The following is a 20,126-nucleotide window of genomic DNA, read 5'->3' as shown; positions in this document are numbered from 1 at the left end:
AATTGGCCAGCCTATTTGAGGACATAATGCACTGTCCATTGCAGAGGCAGTCTTCGCAAGTTTTTGTATCTGATTGAATTACTTGGGAGAAGGTGGTTCATTATGAATGCTCTCTTTGCTGTTCTTGTGGTTCCAGCTGGTTTGTAGTTGGAGATCAGCTTAGATGTCACCTGTCATCAGGATGCCAACCACAGAGCCCATTCTTTGTACTCTTTGTTGGTGGATGGATTGTCAGAATCTGCATAAAACTGTTCCTCTAGTACCTCTGGACCCAGGTCTGGTGTTTTCAAAACTTATTGACCTTTAGTTGGTTCCTTATGACTGCTTTCTTAGCTGTTCTTGTGGTTCCAGTTGGTTTGTAGTTGGAGATCAGCTTAGATGTCACTTGTCATCAGGATGCCAACCACAGAGCCCATTCTTTGTACTCTTTGTTGGTGGATGGATTGTCAGAATCTGTATGAAGCTGTTCGTCTTGTACCTCTGGACCCAGGTCTGATGTTTTCAAAACTTATTGACCTTTAGATGGAAACTCATGTAACCAGACTCAATTATACTGTTTTCTGCTGCTAAACCCGTCAGTTTGGGTAGCAGATACCTTACTTCAGTATCAACTTTTCAGTGTGGTCTATATTGATAAAGGGTGCTGATAAAGTTATGGGCCTTAGCAAACTTATGGAACCCCCTCAGTGCTTCTTTTGTCAACAGAGTCAAATTGGTTTCCAACCCTTCTAGAATTTTGAAGGATATTCTTAGATATTATCTGATTGGAGGTATTATGTCATGCAGCTCCATTTTCACAAAGCTCATCTTCATGAGAGAGAGTGAGATGGTTGGACTCCATGTCCCTTTGAAATCACTCTTCTAGTCCCAGTGGACTACAGTATTTTGTATATTTAAGTAACATCAGAAAAGCATTCTTGGCTATCAAATAGAATCATTCAGCTTTGTCTTTGGTCTTAATCCAGCATGACATAAGCTTGTAAGCTTGCCAATGGACTCAGTACCCTTCAGGTGAATTTTTCCATTTAAGTCATTGAGTCTGTTGGTCTCTACTTTGCTTGAGAATTCATAGTCTTTCAAAACCGTCGTCCAACACTTTTAGATTCTCTTAGTATGTACTATTGCTTTTTTCCATCTGCTCAAGTATGTAGTGTAAGCCTTATTTCCAGTGTACAGAATCTTTTCATCCAGCACCTCCTTGTTTCTTCTAGCAAGAGTCATGAGAGTTGACCAGTCTAAAACTATTTCTTATTAGGTGCAAGTCATTTCCTCATTCGTATTGTGCTGCATCCAGATAGAACCTCACAACACTGGATTAAGGCCCTCTCATCCTACCTGACCTTTCGTGTAGTTTTGTAGTTTTGGACTTTTCTTATTCTTGGAGTAGGCACATGGCATTGTCAAAACACTTGCAAGGCTTTATCTTCATTATCTTTATTTGTAATTGTTGGGACTAAACGCTGGAGTGAGATATAATTTCTGTGGGGAGGGACTTGGATCACTTGTCTCCATCCTCATTGTGATCATTGCTCATTATCTGGCACTCTGGAAGAATGTATTTCCTGGAATACCACCCATGATACCTCTTGTATTTGGTGAATATTCTCCTCTGGATTCATCTTCCATTGCAGATCCGTTAATATGGATGCTCTCATTATGTAGAGTAATCTTTTGTTGTTTTTCCTCATTCCCAAATTGTGACTGTGATTTTATAATTAATCATAATTTTTAGTGCCCTTTTCCAATCCCATCTCTCTTTAGATGGAGATTGGCACAGAAGAATGGGAAGAGAGCAGAGCATGGAACAGGGATTTATTTTGTGAAACCTTTTACTTGTTCACATGGATATTTTATGCTCAAAGGCAGTTTATAATTTGTTACTCTTAAGTATATCCCCTATATTTCAGACGCACTTTTTCTTTTACCAGACCTAATTTTGCGCATTGACTACTGTACTGCGCTTAATATACTTACAATTTAATGATATTTTGCTGTGTTGTAAGATGATTTTGAAATTATATTTACTGTTAAGTACATATTTTAGGATAGTACTACTACTGTATAGAGTATATTTAAAATATTACGTGGGTAGTTTAGAATGATGGGTCACGTTCCTCCAAACAGAATGCTAGGTTGGCTTGTTATGTCATGCTAATATTCATGTGATTACTGCATATTTCCGCATATAAGGCGACCTGTAAATCCTAAAATTCATCCCTAAAAATTGGGGGTCGTCTTATACTACAATTCTAAAAATCCAACCTTCAATTCAAAGAAGTGTATTGATACCCTAGCCTCAGCCTTGGTGGTATAGCCTAACCTGAAGATTCATATTATGAAATAAACTAATAGTAAAGGTAATAAAACCATTTTTATCTTATATATTATTGGCATATCTTCATAACAAGTAGTCTATTTGAGGAATAATTCTAAATCAATGAAACAAACTTTCTTCTATGCGATCCCAGCTGAGAAAATGTAAACATCCGAGTTACGGTTGCTCCAACAGCAACCTTTATCTTTTCGCTAACCTTTTAGAAACTTCAGTGGTAGTGTAATTACGGTAATAGTAACATTTAGGATAACAATATTAATTTTTCATTGAAAGTTTCTCATGCATATCACAAGATTGATCACATTTGCCACCATCATAGGGATTCCAGTCTGGTTCTGGTGAGTCAACTTCGGCTTCGTCGTCGATATCATACACATCATCTTTGGTACCAACCATGTATATTTTTTTAAATGATTTTATGACACTTTCAATTATCACGTTCCCCATGCTTTTATAACAAAAATGCAGTGAACATCACGTGAGGTAGCATGCAAAGCTGTTTGTCACTTTTTAAAATAATTCACAAAGACAGTGATGATAGTATCGGAATAATGTGATTAGCTGATTATTTTAAGACTAAACAAAATTAAAATGCAAAAATGACGCATCATCGCTCTTTTCATATATTGTAATACGATAATGCATGCAATATGATTACAGTAAAACAAGTTTGATTAAAATTATCATTATTCTCAATAGTACATCTATTATTCGACTTTTGCTAGTGGATATCTATCAGTGGAACAACCTAACCGAGGCAATGGTCTCTCTCTCTCTCTCTCTCTCTCTCTCTCTCTCTCTCTCTCTCTCTCTCTCTCTCTCTCTCTCTCTCTCTCTCTCTCATCGACTGTAATACTAATGATACTCTTCCAGTAAAAAATTCCAGTTTTTAGAATTCTGGATGAAGCGATAATAGGAACAGCTGATTGCTGACATCATTTACTGTAACTATCAAGCGTTTTTAAGAGCTCCGTTAAAATTAGCAAGTTGTTAAACCCTTCCAATTCTCAATGGTGGCTTCCATATAAGTAAAAATAGAATATACAATTTTGTTCATCAACAATGCAATGGAGATCTCAAAAAAAATACAAGTAAATTAAAGCTTCAGATTATAGCCAAGGCTGAATAAAACTAATAACAGCTAGGTTTGGAACTGGAGAAATTGCTTATACAATCAAGTAATGTGTGCACATTTTCGACCAAACTTCGTTAATTTGCGTTAAAAGGTATCTCCGAATTTTATCTCTTCTAACAAATAATGGCAATGAAGATATCCATAATACTCAAATCAGCTGAGATTTTGAGAATGTAAACAATATCAAATGCAAATGATGTACACAATATCAAATACAAATGATGTACATGACGATGTTTATCTGCAATACAGTAATATAATATGATAATACTAGTAATATAGTATAATTGGATACAACAAAAAGCAAAACAACCTTTATTCAAGTGATCATTGTTATAAATGTAGTTGTACTGTTTAAATCTTACAAATAATCAATTTTCTCCAAAAACATTTTGGTTTTGTAATTTAGAAGTCGTCCTATACGTACTACAGATATGAGATAAATTAATGAAAATTTGCCATGATTTTTTACCTCGTCTTATCTAAAGGTGGCCTTATACACAGAAATCTACGGTATGTACAAATACATTCATGATAGAAAAATTGATGTTGTACATGAAGTTTTCTCTCTCTCTCTCTCTCTCTCTCTCTCTCTCTCTCTCTCTCTCTCTCTCTCTCTCTCTCTCTCTCTCTCTCACACACACTTATACTGTACGTAATATTATGTTGATCTAATCACCTTAAGAATATTTAAAATCTGAATTTCATATGTAGCCAACTTAAAACCACCAATAGCAAGTTCTCCGACAACAAAATCTCTCTCTCTCTCTCTCTCTCTCGTCTCTCTCTCTCTCTCTCTCTCGCTCTCTCTCTCCTCTCTCTCTCTCTCTCAGATATATTGTGCTATTTTTATACATGCAACTTACCCGGCAGATATATACTTAGCTATAGACTCCGTCGTCCATAGCTAAGTATATATCTGCCAGGTAAGTATGTATAAAACTTTATTGTATCTTAACAATATCATATTTCATTACAAGTTTAGCTGACTCTGATTATCACACATAGCATTACGCAAGAGAATATTATATCTCTGTTGATGTTTCATCTATAATCACTAAAAATATTTAAAATCCAAATTTAACACATACTCTACACATTCTTACTCTCATCCCCAGTTTCTCCTCTTCTCTCTCTCTCTCTCTCTCTCTCTCTCTCTCTCTCTCTCTCTCTCTCTCTCTCTCTCTCTCTCTCTCTCTCGTAGTATATATATATATATCTCCTTTAATGAAACAACAGCTAAATGTTAATACGTTATTTCACTTACAGAATCCGTCTATATTGTGCTTAGACTTTGATGTAAACACCTCTCTCTCTCTCTCTCTCTCTCTCTCTCTCTCTCTCTCTCTCTCTCTCTCTCTCTCTCTCTCTCTCTCTCTCTCTCTCTCTCTCTCTCTCTCTCTCTCTCTCTCTCAATGGGTATATGTAAGAATGTGTTTTACGATAAGAACAAATTATGATGAACCCATTGAATCACGAGTAACCAGAATCTGTGAGAAAGAAAATTCCTCATTTAATTAGGCAGTAGGAGCTGAGACTACAGAAGGCATATGCTGTTCATACTGATCACTCTTGATGGTAAGGAGAAGCATGGTGGAGGAGGAAACCTCATCAGAGGACACTAAAGACTTTACAGCATCATGAGTGAAGAAGCTGACTTTCATCTCACTGACAGCAGATGTGAAAGTGTGATGCCTATGAGCCTTCCACTATGCGTACAAATATCACTGACTAAACAGGAGAGCATTTTGGCCCCTACACTAACAATCCTGGAATTACATCTGAGACAAAACAGAGAATTGAAGGTAACCATTATTGTGACAAAGGAAAAGGAAAACCATTTCCTTAGTGAACAAACCACTCCAATAAGAATTAGGCAAATACTTGAAAGTTTTGCTAAACAGTCTACTAAACTTATTAATGAGAGTGTTGAACTATTATAACATGATGTGAAGAATTACTGCTTAGTAAAGAAAATGCTGAACTAGAATGGCATAATGTAAATAATAATAGAACTTGAAATTTATAGAAAATCAATGAAATTCATTGCAACAACCATGGAAACTGGAAAAGATTGTATTAACAGAAACCGAGGCCGTGTTGGTTAATGGCTGAAAGGTAAAGATAAAAAAAGTAACGTAACCCAGCTTAACATTATCATCATTATTGTTTGCTACATTTGAAATTTTTTTTTAATAAATTGCTTTTGGATATCAAGTTTATAGTACTTGCCTGTCTAATCTTGTAGTTGTACTTCTTTGAATCTAGGGTAACTAAGCTATCATGTCCCATTCTGTACCTTTCTTCCTCTTTTAAACAGTAAGCATGTGTTTTCTGCTGAATATAATGGCGTACAGGCCCTTACTGTTGATAAAGCAAGGTGCACACTTAACAATCAGCCCCAGTGTGAATACCTCAAAGTACCTGTGTTTCACTTCTATCAGGTAGAATTTACTGAAGTGGAAGAGGCATCTTCATGCTTGTACTTGAAGAATGGTAGCTAGTGCCATAGATGAGGTAAAAGCATGCAACTTTTAACACTCCAATTTCACTTACAAAAACAATTTGACTTGGAAGTATCCTCTAATGTCTGTCTACCTTGTAGAGAAAGAAAGTCTTTTGTTGGAGAGAGCTAGGAAAAATTTTAATGGCAATTTAATTCTTTTTTTAAGCCATGTTGAGAAAAATCCAGGAAAACTTAAACCCTAAGTTTGTTTTGCCCTAACCACTTTGAAGTCCTCACAGTGAGAAGTTGTATATAAAAAAAAGAAAACACAAGGAGACCTTTCAGTCTGGAATATTGAAAGATAGCATTAGTCAGTGAATTTAGGGCTGAAGGAGAGTCCAAAAGAGGACCAGTAATTTTAGAGGATGACATATCTTGACAAGGCTAAGAGCTCAGTGGCTCTTGAAGAGGCGGGGCTAAAAGGAAAATGATTTTTAGGGTCTGATCAAGTAGAGATTTTTAGGGAGCCCCTCCCAGGCTCCTCAGTGTCAAGGCCAAATTCCAGCTAGCATGTTTCGGAGATGTCTTTCTTTAGGGTACTCTAAAATGTTTTAGTCAATTCTAAGGTGTTCAAACAGCATTCAAATCCAGACCTCAGCTTTGACCCTTCAGTGTTTCCTGGATGACCTCATCCACATTATGGAGTGATACTGTAGATTGTTGGTCTGAAAAAATAATACTGTTTTGAATGTTTTCAGAATGAAAGCACCCTAGGCATATCTGTAATAATTGATCCAGAAGGCTGATTATGCCTACTCATTCTGGGGTCAGTGGAATAAAGATTCTCTGTTGTCATTCACAACTCAACTAGGTCCTGCCTGGCCAGGTTGGCGATGGAAAGGTAGATGTTTAGATTTTCCCACTGGATTCAGCTTTGGTTAGCAGTAAACCAACAGTTTATTATTCATTGATATTGGAAGTAGATCAGTGATTGGAGTTCGCCTTACCTTACTAAGGTCTATAAACAATGTTTATCAGCCTTGCTGATGGAAGTATTTTAGAACATTCTCAGTATGAGTAGGTGCCTCATCGGTTTCTCAGATAATTGGTGGAGGCTGTGTTATTGAATATATGTATGACCATAAGGTTCTTCCTTTAAGGTCCAGGAGATGGTCATTCCAGCCCTAAGTCTAGAACTGCAAATGTTGTGGAATTGTTAGGATTTCTTGCTGCAGATGGACTCTTTTTGCACCCGGTAAAGTGATCAAATCCTGAGTCGGGTATTAGACACCAGCTTCTTTCGGGGATTCCAGATGCTTTATTAAAACCTGCTGGAACTTGGTGGTTAGACAGGACATCTGAGAAACTGTCAATTAGTTGCTGCCAACCTCTCAGTCCTGCCCTTGGAAGGCTCAGTTCCCTCCAGGTTGTCTAGTACCATCTCCAGATAAGTTGGCTTTGTGGAAGGGATTATATTGGATTTCCGGTTTACTTTCAGTTTCATAGACCAAGAGACTAAAGAGGTGATGTTGATCCTGTCTTAACAAAACCAGGATCAACCAGTCATAAAGGTAACATTGGAAACAGATTCAGGCTTTGTTTACCTGAAGGCTTTGGGACTATGATTGGATGATGGTAGAACCTCAGGAAACCATTATTGCTTCTTAGGACTCAATAAAGTATTCATAAGTACTGATCTGGCAAGTAGAATATATAAGGATACTCCATGGATCCATTGTACATGTATCTGCATCCTGACCTAGCATCTTTTGAACATTCTTGAAGATGGTGGAGAAGGACACTTATGGGCAGATCATTTCAACAAGCTGATGAATCTGCCATCCAGGTGCAATTCTGCAACCAAGGGGCTGCACTGGGAAAGCATTCAGAGCTGAGAGGCCTCAAATCCAGTCAAGCATCACAGCAAAGGAAGTCTCATCTGAAAAGAGTGCCGAGATGCATGGCAGGTTCGTCAACTGTGTCTTCCGCCAAAAGAACTTTATCGTGAGATGAACCAAACCTTGCCACCTTGAGTGGGTCTAATAACATGTACAGGTTTAAACTGGGTGCCTTGAAATACCGGAAGGGCCAGGTGTGAGATCCTTTACAGAAATCGTTGACAATCAGGCACCCAGTGATCTATGATTGTTAGGGCTTGGCATATGTTTATAAGATTCATTTGATCAAGTTGAGGATGTGATCATGGTTTGTGTTAACAGCTATTGGGCTTGATCCTCAAGGAGTGTTTTTCATAGGCTTAGTTGGCTTGGAGTTGCAGTTTCACTGAAAAGTCGCCTGCATATCCAAGATGATAAGCTGATATAGAGGTACTTCGTTTATAGTTAACGAATGTTGTCCGTAAGAACTATGTCAGGAGGCATGTCTGATCTTTGTCAAGCAGGCCTGGTTATACCATTAGGCTGAGAATGACTGTATTTGCTGTGTTAAGAACAAATGGATTTGTTATTTGGGGGAAGCTCACTGCTTTCCTCCTTGCCAGTTGGTTCTGGAGATGAAGGACGGTCTGCCACGAGTTTCACAAGGCATCTTTACATCAGTCAGTAACAAATATTGAAACACTATAAAAAAACAGAAATCAATAAAAAAAAATACCGAGTCACATAAAAATGAAACTATAGATATATAAAATAATATACTTTAATGAAATTACTACCGTAAAATCCTTTTAAAGCTAAAAAATATTAAACCTTATGTCTAATTTATATAACCTTCAGCTATACAGTATATACTTGTTTCAGTTTAATATAATGTGTTAAAAATAAAACTTGTAAAAGCTTATAAATATAAAAAATTGCTGTAGTACATGATGCTCTTGTGTCAGTGTTTGGTTAGATGGCGGCGTGAATTCTTGTGAGTGAATTTCAAATTGTGTTTACATGCATGTTATTTGTGTTGATTTTGGTTTTAAAAATCAATGCCATGGCTTTAAAGAAAGTTTCTAGTGCTGTTGCTAGTGAGAGCATTCTATTCAATTGTGATAAAATGCCATAGTGTTGAAAATTTTGCCACCATATGTTGTTCTTGTTCACATCAAGGATAGTGCTATAGGGGTGAAGAACATTACCAATAAAACAAGAGCCAAACTTTTGACATATGTAATGTTCTTGTCGTTTTTGATGTACGCAAGTGATGGTTGTTGTCCTTTAAAACAAAAATGGTCAGTATGTCGAAGTTGCAACACTTGTGAATGAAGTAGTCTTCATCCTTGAGAGATAAAGTTGCCCCTAGTCTTCTCAGTTGTGAAATGAAGCAGATTAGCGATGTGTGCATTGGTGTAGTTTAAGGCTGAACTCTTGTAAAAGATGACAGTTTTCTACCCTCTCCTCCCTTTTGAGTGGACGAGACCCTGCTGAATGAGTCTGAAGCTTTGACTGTACTTGGTGTACAGTGTCAGCAAATGCTGATTAGAAGTTAGGTATTATATTTAGTCTCATACACTTATAACAATGATGAAATCGATGCAACCTATTTTAGCTTCTTTGTCCCTCCTTGACTAGAATAAAGGCAGTCCCCGGTTATGGGAGGACTTGGTTAATGGCGATCCGGTTTTATGGCGTCATAACAGGCTGAGTTTCGGTTATCAGCCCATAAGGTACTGATAATAGTTATGGCGACACTCGGAACCCCTGCTTGTTCTGTTCTTTAGTGTGGCTTGTTGTGGTAGGTATCCATTTCCTGATAACCAGCAATTATGACTTGGACCGTTGATGGATGGTCGGTTGTATGTCGGTTCTCCATAAGCTGCATTTTGAATAGAATTTTTCCTAATGCAATTGATCCCTGATCCTCTTTTCCTTATGAGAACAACCAGATTTGGAGAACAGCAGCATCAACTTACGGTAAATTTGCCTCATTGTAGAATTCACTTCCAGAGGTCTTTTTATTCCTCACACTGTTGGACTTTGGAACAGTCTCCCAGTGGATGTTTTGCAATTAGAATTTCAAAAGTTGGAGTGAAGATGCAGTGCATTACTACCTTGCAAAAGTTCATGTAGTATTTTGCTAATTTATATTTTTAATCATTTATGTATTAATTCATTTTTTCTTTTCTAAACTGATCCTTTCTTTTTGTATTTTGTATTGTCTTCTGTAATTTCTTGCAAGTGAACATTACAGTGTCCCCCAGTATTCGCGGGGGATGCGTACCAGGCTCCCCAGCGCATAGTTAGAACCAGTGAATAGTTACAACTCCTATAAAAACGGTTAAAACTGCCTATTTTGTTAGTTAAAATGCCAGAAAAAAACTCGAGAAAAACCCACTAAAAATGTTCATACCTGTTTTTTTTTAATAGTTTTATCACAAAAAGTGCATTTTATGATAAAATTTATAAAGAAAACCAGAAATTTGCGGATATTTTTTATAGGAAAATACTGCGAATAGGCGAATAATAGGGGGAAATGTTCCAAAGAGAAATCCGCGAATGCGTGAGTCCGTGAGATACGGGAGCCCCACTGTATGAAATGTAGGTCAATGGCCCGTGAAGGCTTGTTTCAGATGAATAAGGGTTTATCTCCTGAATAATAATAATAATAATAATAATAATATTATTATTATTATTATTATTATTATTATTATTATTATTATTATTATATTAATGATAATAATATATGAATTTACTATTTTCAGAAAGCATGAAAATGTGTAACTATCAAATACCTTCTTGTACGTATAGATATGGGGTTTCTCATTAGGGTTTTGTAGGGGTCCAGTTCCTCGGTGGACGAGTGGATTTCATGCTTGGTTACCCATCCGGTGGTCCAAAGTTTGATTCTCGGCTCGGCCAACGTGGAACCAGAGGAATTTATTTCTGGTGATAGAAATTCATTTCTCGATATAATGTGGTTCGGATCCCCCTACAAGCTGTAGGTCCCGTTGCTAGGTAACCAATTGGTTTCTAGCTACGTAAAAATATCTAATCCTTCGGGCCGGCCCTAGGAGAGCTATTAATCAGCTCAGTGGTCTGGTAAAACTAAGATATACTTATCTTATAGGGGTGGTTCAGGCACCTTTTTTAAGGGTTTATTCAACCTAGGTCATTTTCCTACTGTAGTCACATGTCTTGGAATGAATTAACAATGTCATGTAAGGTACTATTACTAATACGTAATTAATGCAAATGCAGGAGAGCAGAAAATATGTCACATTATCCAGTGTGGAAGATGTGAAATGCTGGCTTCCAAATGGATGTGAAAGTGAACAGATTCTTATTAAAGTACATTCCCTCATCAAGTCTCGAAGCATACTGATCGCCGTCTGTCCTGCGCTTAGCTAATAAAGTTGCCATTAGTCTTATATGGATCATTGAAGTGATATGAACATCTTTCCCGCGCAATTTATCTTAATTGTATGACACATAATATTAATACTCATATGAGTTAGCTGTCCATCGCTCAAAACCTGTTGTAGAAATGCATATGATGATGCGTGTCTACTAAAGGTTAAAGGAATGTAATTTAAAGAGAATGCTGCATCATTTTGAAAGCAAGGTGTTATTGCTAGAGGTTAATCTTAGAATATAGTACACTGTATTAAGGTTAATAAAGACTATAACACCAGCACATATATAATTCAGTTTCAAAATATTTCACCTGTTTAATACACTTATGATTCAGAGTAGCCTTTATCAGCAAAAGAAGTGTTAGCAGGATGGCACTGTAGAGATTACCATAAGTCAGGTTTGGTATCTGTCTTAGATATTTCCAAAATACTTAAAAATCACCATTTAAAAATACAGTTCTGGAATACATACATCAAAATTTTTATACGACATTGGATCATTTATTTAGAAATTTCCTTTAAAGTGGCCTGTGAAGATTTGTGGTGCTTGGAAAGATAGAGGAATTAGTTTATATTGTATATTTGATTATTTTTAAGAGTTGATTAAAATTAACACTTATTTATAAGGATATAGTATTGTCTTGAAATCATGAAAAATAGCTTTAGCATATATTTACGAGATTCCCAGTATGTTTTATATAGAAAAATAGCTTTACTATATATATAAGATTTCATAGTATGTTTTACATAGAAGACTCAGTTGTTCATTACATTCCCCATTAATCATATTGTGCCCACAGTGTAGTCTGCAATGGTCCCAAGACGGTTTTTTTCACAAGAAAAGACCATTCTCTTGGAAAACTAGCTGTTATCTTGACCCATAGGCAGCCATCCACTAACAGTTTTAGAGTGCTCCTTGCTTTATTAAATTCATTAGTTTCCTATTATGTATATACAGGCAGGCATCAGTCCCTAGTTATCGCAGGAGGTTTTGTTCCGAGAGCTTGATGACAAGTGAAAATTGCCAAAAACTTGGCGCTTTTTGGCGTCGCTAAGCGGAATTTGGCATTGATAACCGGTTAATTGGGCCTCTGTTAAGAAATCAGTGTATTTCAGCGCCAAAAATCGCCGATTTACAGTGATTACAGTGTTAGACAGGTATCATAAAACCAGATTGCCCTAAGCTGTGGACTGCCTGTATCTATATATATCTAATCCGCTTCTGCTTATTTTTTTATGTTCTCTGTTATTAATTGTAACATTTACTGTATTAAGTAGTGTTAAATTATGAATACTTGACATCATATCACATAGTCCATTGTGATGATGCTAAAAGACAATACCTCCCACCCAGCCCAGTGAAAAGTTGACAAGTTTTTAAATTCATTGATCTGGTTGAAGTTCTTAGTTTTGATATTGTCCTCTGCCCTGCCAGCTTCTTGTCTACATGACATGATGGATTTTGAAGAAGTCTCTTGTATGTTTGTTTTTTCAAGATCTTTTTATTGGTGTTGAAACATTGTTCATTATCCAGCTTTTGCCATCAATCTCTTCATGTGGTCAAGCTTGAACCTCTGGTACTGATCATTGTTTTTGCTATGCTTACCAAACCTTCTCACTCTTCATTTCTCTCTCTGAGGAACTGTTAAGGTCATCGTGCCTCCTCTCACAAATGCCCGTAGGCACTGGAGTCATGACATCATTCGTAGGGAAAGCTAGGACCGTGCCAATCTAGCCTCACAAGGACTGCACATGAAGTAGTGATGAACCAATTCATGTTGCAGTGACAGTGTCTATTCTAGTGACAATCATTGTTGCAGTACCCATTCCAGTTGTTAAGATCAAGGATCCAAAGGTTTATTTCCATATGTTCATTGATCCTTTTTTTTCTGGTTAAGAATATTGTAAAGGCAGTCCCTGTTTATCGGCTGAGGTTCCATTCTCGGCAGGGTGCAGACGAGCAAAAACTGCCATTAACCGAAACTCGGCCATTTATGGCGCTTAAGGTGCCAAGTTTCGGTTAGTGGTGCCGATAACCGGTTAATGGCACCTCTGTTAGTTATTTTATGGTGCCATAACTCTATATCGGCACCTTATGGTCACCATTAACCGAGACTGCCGACAACCAGGGAATGCCTGTTCTTGTTATATTGACCTACTTGTCCGGCGATCGGCGATTTATGGCGCCATAATGGGACGAGTTCCGGTTATCGGTGGTTACATTTCCAGTTGCAATAACTACTCTTGCCATCATGACATCAGACCTTTACGAGACCATGCAACACTGATAATATTTATCATGATAACGAAGACCAGTGACAGTTCCTGTTGATGGCCACTCTAAAACCAGTGGTAATTGCTTTCATGTTACAAATGACTGCTGAACAGAGGCCAAGTCATAGTAGGTGTTAAAAGATGATGTTCTTAAAGGTAAGTGTTTTTCAACACTTGTCTACAAGGCTGTCACCATTATCTTTGTTGGATGGATCTTTCCCCAGGGTTGATTTGAAGTTCTTAACATTTGCGGCCATCTGCTTGAGTCTCCGTCTTCATTAGTGGTTTCAGATTTTCATGAGTTCATTGTAGAGGCCCACCTTTGTCAAGTCAGTGACTGGTGTGTAGTTAATTGTGGAAAAATTCACAAATTTACATGTTAAGTCTTCACCATCACTTATGTTGGAACCTTAATCAAGAGAGCCATGCCCGTAATTAAGTTTTATACCTTTGATGTTGGCGTGGGCTTTTGCTGATATTCTTTACTGTAATGAGGGGAGGTGGCATCTTATAATGCTTGTAGAATGTGAGCAGGAATTGCAGTATGGTCTCCCTACTATAAGCCATTTGCTTATTGAATGCTTCAGTCTTGGGATTTTAGAAAGCAATACCTCTCTGAGGCTCTTGGTGTTGATTGCAGGTATGTAAATCTTTATCAAGATTTTAATATTTGGAGTTCTGAGGAATTCAAGGGGTGTTTCAGTTCAAGGTGTTTTATGAAATTTTTTTTACATTGCTTTTAATATTTGTCAAACGTTATGTGGCTACAAGTGAGGAAGAAGTGTCTGTCTGTGAAGCCTACTATAGGATTTGGGAAGAGAGGCATACAAGCACCCCTTGTAGTGTCATTTTCTTATACATTAGAAGCTGGTTTTCCCAAAAAGTAATTAACCTTACAGTTTTATTTATTTTTATATTTGCTTTAGTTGTAATTCTTATATACAATATTTTTTTCGATTATACATTTATATTTTTTAGCAAATGATGTTGGCACCAGTGACCTTTGATGTTACAATGTTAGATAACCTCAGGTCAAATGAAGTGTGTTTTCATGTGGACCTTGACTTATGGATGCCCAGTAGGATTCTATTCCCAACTGGCATTCTTTGAGTTACAGTCATGTCACTGTAGTCCCAGTGCCTTGCCATGCAGACATTTTCTTGCATGAATGGTCTGTTCCTGATAGGAAGATCCATTTGCCATTTTCATCCTGTAAGTAGATGCACTTAGTGGAGAATTCTGGACACTATCTTCTACATTTAGCAGCATCTTGATAGGGGACGGCATTTTTTTTTTCTAAATCCAGGAGACAGATTTTTGTTCTCTAACCTGGAAGCTTGACAACTCCAGAGTAGCTTTTGGTGGTGATGAATAAACTGGTGATCATAGAAATTCATGTTCACTTGTCGCAGCCATTGGACTTGGGGGCATTCAGCTTTATGCCTAGAGGCCCTGTTATCAAGAGAAGTGTTTGTTTGAATAGCATGCAGTTATATATATAGTGCAGATTTGGTCACCAGAGTCTATCAGTTGCCTTTTTCTCACCCTTTGAGCTGGAATCAGTTTGGTGTCCTTTCAGTAAGAATCCTCCTACTTTCTCTGGATAATTAAGATGCGGGCGATGGACGTGCTCGTCCCCTTTCCAAAAGTACTATTGGCCTACCTGTGTCAGGAAGGTTCCCCAATTTCAGATGCCCTTTTTCATCTTGCCAATGCTTCATAAATCTTGTGCAAACTTTTGGTTTATGAGACCACTGGTAATTGGTAATTGAGGAAACCGTAGCAGAGCTGCAACAGCACCTTTACTTGTTGGGTTATGTTTTCTTGCCAGCCTGGATAGCTTGAGTTATCATGAAGACATTGAAGGACCAGTTGAACAACATGCAGGGACTACCAGCAACATGGAACTGGCTGGATCCAAGTTCTTTTTCAGTTGGTGGTAGTCTCCCGTTTACCCCTGATAACAAGGTCATTGTACTTCTATAACAAGGTCATTGTCTCTCTTAATGGGAACTCTAGCAGCTGCACTATATCAAAGTCAACCAAATTGATTTCAGCATCTTAGGGCAAGGTACTTTGTTTCCTTTGGCATCCCTAAACATTTGTAGAGTCCTCTTTCCAATACTACAACCAAAGCTTTGCCATTCTTCGGCAATCCATGGGTACAAGGGTAGTCTGAATTGCTTAATAATGAATGATTCACTTATTTGCAATGACAGTCAACTGATGTGCCTGCCAATCTGGTGGAAACTTTTTCGAGTGACCATAATTACAGCCCCCTGGCTTTTACTTGATGATTGTTTTCTTGGATAAAGTTGAATCCAATGTTTGTGCCTTTGAACTTATAACATATGATGTTGTTGTAGATTCCAACAGTGAGTTACCAAGGTAAACATTTTCACATCTTTATCACTGCTTCAATATTAACTGCAGTGATGTGGACCATATTCCTAGGTCAATTTGGGGTTCTAAGTCAATGTACTATCTCGGTGGTGTAACAGAGGAAATGTCTCTCTACATTGGTTCCGTTCTAACCAGAAAGGCCATTTTGGAGTACCGTTTGGTATTAATGAGTTGTTTTCAGTTACACACTGTTTACCTTTAATACATATGTGGTTGCATTGTTAAATTCTCAATCTTGATGTGCAAAATACCACCTTTAACTCTTAGCAGGCTGGGTAATATATTGATAAAAATAGTGGAAAGAGGAAGATATGCAGATGCACATGGTGAAAAATAGAAATACTAAATAAATTTCCCTACCTTCCATAAGTTGAAAATTACTACTACTATTTACAAACCCCTGTGGGGCCTCTCTTTTACAAGACAGTCATAAATTTTACCAACTTGTATATGTTTTTTCTAATAATTTTATTTTATTTTGTAAAGTTATAATTACAGCTCACACAATATCAAAACAGATAAGAAATAAAACCAGTAATAAATTCGTAGCATATTAGTTGAAAAATATTTATGTAAATATACTGAACGAAGATTTATTAACTTTTTTATTTGTACTTTTTCTAATAATTTTTTGCACTTTTCTTCACAAAATTACATTTACAACTGACATACTATCATTGAAAGACAAGAGCAAAAACTAACAGCAACCCCTTGATATGTATTTATGATCGAATTTACAAAAAGACTTCATGTTAGAGAGAGACACACTACATTCCCCCTTCAAGTCAGAAGCAGAACTGAAGTCCTGAGATGCCCAGACTCATGATTTTAGCCTGTGTAAAAGGTGCCATTAGTGAACTTATGGGCTATGAAAGTATTGGCACCTATTTTCCGCCTGGTTCTTTTGAAATAGATAGCGCTTAATAATGTTTATCTACGGTATCAATCCGTCCACCACCCCAAAACTGTTATTACTACTTCCGAGGAGCAACCCGTGTATGAACGGTTAAAGAGCATTTCTTTCTTTTATATCTTCATTCCCCATTTTCTTTAGAGGCTTATTCTTCCAGATTTTCTTACTGCAATGCTGTTGTTAGTGGATTTGTTTTTACATACTTCCTTATGAGAGGAAAACAACTGGTCGTGCCTTTCCAGTGTCTTGGGTCATCGACTCCTCGAGCTTTTAGGTTCCAACTGCTTTTGGTTCTTAATATGTTCCAGTTTCCAAGAACTCTATAGATCTGTCAACTCTTTGAAACAATCTTGGATATTAGAACCTCCCACTGAAATATTGGTTCAGGCATAATATGAATGATAGTATTAATGTGAACAAACAGGTTCTATAACATTGAAATAGTTTTTCATGCAAACCTGATTCGTATTTATAATGCCTAATCTTAACTTTCACTCTCTCTGTTTGTGTTTAATCTACACAAATCATGGATTGGTTCTTGGATGGATGATTTAGGGCCGAGGTAGTGTTAGCGTTTCAAGAGCTTGCTCATTTTTTATGAACAGAAGGACTTTGAGAATGTGGATCATCGCAGACAACAGTGTGGAGCAAATTTGATTAATGGCTTTGTATGAAAACTACTTTTATGCCATAAAAAATGGTTTTTGATTTTTGCAGTCAGCGTTGAATTTATTAAGATATATTTAAGTCTAGAAATGTGTTTCTTTTCTTAGGGTACATTGAGGGAGGAACAATTTGAAAATATCAGTAGAATATGTAACTGCACACTCCACAAGAGCAAAAGTAAAATTTTAGTATGTTTAAATGAATGGCCTTTAATTATGATGAAAATAATAATGTTTAACATAATGGCTCTTTTGTAAGTGTTGCATTAAAGTTCATGAAGTCATTTCATTCATAGTAAAGTATAATCTTACTACTTTTGCACATGTCTGTCATCTTGTGTAGGTAGTTACATTAATACTATTTTAATGTTTAGCCTAAAACTCAGAACCTGATGAACTCCATAGAAGCCCAAACTTATCAGGTTTTGTGTTTTTGGCACAGATGTAGAGTCTCTTGTCATGCGTAACAAAAAATCCGCAACACAGCAGCAATTAGAGAGTGGGGATTTATCATAATGAATGCCATGACAGAAGCAGTCTCAGCATCAACAAAAGCAGCAGCAACACCACCACCAATCTCATCACCACCATGGGGCTAGTAAAGGAGAGAGTCGTAAATCCATTCATCAGTCAAACGACTCTACGCCATCGTCATCCAACCATCATCCACCTGTCTCGGTCCATGCTACCATAAGTGAGTGAATTAACTGGTCATAGAAAGTGTTCTGTGCGTAACTGTGAGTACTACATTATGAAATATTTGAAGTTTTTAGAGTACACAATGGCTAAGTATTGCATCGTGAGCAGGAGTTTCCTGGTAAGGAATTCAAGAGCTTGCATTTTGCAAATTTGGTGATTGGGTTAGTTTTTTCAATTCTTTGGTGTTAATTGGTGAAGTAAGTCTTATTTTGGAAGAAACTCCTGGTTTTGATGTTATTTTTTGTGGCTGTTTTAATGCAGAGTAATTTTTTATTTATACTGTAAGATTGTTGAATGTTGACCCGTGGTGAGATGGCTTAGTTTTCCCTTGAACAAAGTACAGTATAATGTAGATTTTCTTGAAAATATAGTGGTGGCTTTTGGGGATATTGTTTCATTTGTAGGTAGTGCAAGATAATAAATTTGAGTCATTTTTATTTTTTAAAAGTGTTTGTCAGTGTTTTATCTTTAAAATGATTGACAATGCATGGATATCTTTTATGTTCATAATTCCTTCATGGCAGTACGTATATATCCATTCTAATTTTCAAACCAGGTGAAGGTGTTGTGATTTAAATACTTAGCAGTTTATGTGCATGAGACTGAAGCTGGTGCTTTAAGATCTGTATTATGATTAGCATTGTTTTCATTAAAATAACTGTTCTAGTTGTTGATAACAAAGTATTGTAGTTTTTTGTGATAAGTGTCACCGTTTTTGGGCACGGTATCCAATATCTTTACATGTAGAAAATTAGATAATAGTGAAGACTTCAAAAATATGAAGAAATCGGTGATATGAAGAGAAATTAAGCAGTTACAGTGAGCTTTAGGATATTAAGTGAAAACGAAGTTGGGAATTAATTAGTACAAGAAAGATTAGAGCCATTGTAGCATTGTTTGTGTTCGGTCTTGCATTACTGAACTCCCCCTTATAAATCATTGCCTACTGGAATCTTGCTTGGCTTATTAGGCAATACAGAAAGATCTCTGAAGCATTTCTAAAAACACACTCGGCCACACCTTAGAGCATTCCTTAGCACACAAACCTAGTTAGATTGCTTCTTCTGTGAACCCCATTCTCTTGCAGTCCATAGTCAGCTTGTTTATTGCTGCAATTTTCACTCTTTATCTAAGAATAAATTCTTTACGCCAGCTCTATGATGCAAAGTGGTCTGGTTTGATCCGGATAATTTGAATAGCAATCCTCCCTGAACTTGAGAATTAATAGTCGATTGTTTAATCATGTTTAAATTATTTTGTGTATGCGTTATTAGATACATAGGTGCCTTCATAACATAATTGAGTTACACTTCTTTCTTTCTTTCCCACCGTTATCCTTACATTAAGGGGTCGGTTGCCTGATGCGCCTTTCCTTACAACATCAGGCATGGTTTATTATTTGGCAAAGGGGTTTTTATAACCACATGCCCTTGCTGTCATTAATCACAGTTATTGACGGTGGGCCTCGCTTTTGACTAAAAAGTCCACCTGCAAGGCAGCAGTTTCCACAGTTATTGGCGGTGGGCCTAGCCTTTGACTAAAAAAGTAAGACTGCAAGGCAGCAGCTGTCCTTTTAGTCGCCTTTTATGACACGCAGGACCTAATGTGGGACTATTCTTAAACCCCTACCACAGGGTGGAACATAATTGAGTTTACACTCATAATGCATAAAATAACCTGATGTATATTGGATTACTAGTCAGGAACAGTTTTGTAGATAAGTGATTAGTCAGTGGTCAATTGGTATGTTTTTACAGTTTCAGTTTTAATCCTTCCTTTTCAATTTTTTAATTATACCAAAGCATTGAAAAATTTAGTAAGTATCAGTTTGTGTAGCGTGCTGTCTCAAGACTTAGGTATTGTTTATAGAAAGTTTTTAATCACCCCTCTTTGTCTTCTCCATACTTTTTGCAATTTTATTAACAAGATCCTTTTCTTTTGTCTGATCTGATACATT

At 36.9% G+C, this 20,126-nt stretch overlaps 1 protein-coding gene across 4 annotated transcripts in view; it reads left to right on the top strand.

The window, feature by feature from the left end:
* Nucleotides 1–20,126, top strand: part of LOC135217171 (bromodomain testis-specific protein-like) — a 193,883-nt gene that overhangs the window by 119,476 nt on the left and 54,281 nt on the right. For all 4 annotated transcript variants that reach the window (XM_064252894.1, XM_064252892.1, XM_064252890.1 and 1 more), the window contains one exon: nt 18,002–18,164. In XM_064252894.1, the coding sequence (XP_064108964.1) occupies nt 18,002–18,164 (163 nt within the window). The remainder of the gene's footprint in view (nt 1–18,001; nt 18,165–20,126) is intronic.

The sequence above is a fragment of the Macrobrachium nipponense genome, chromosome 7, assembly GCF_015104395.2.
Source record: "Macrobrachium nipponense isolate FS-2020 chromosome 7, ASM1510439v2, whole genome shotgun sequence".
NCBI lineage: Eukaryota > Metazoa > Arthropoda > Malacostraca > Decapoda > Palaemonidae > Macrobrachium > Macrobrachium nipponense.
Note: the sequence above shows the minus strand (reverse complement) of the source record. Positions and strands in the feature narration are given on the sequence as shown.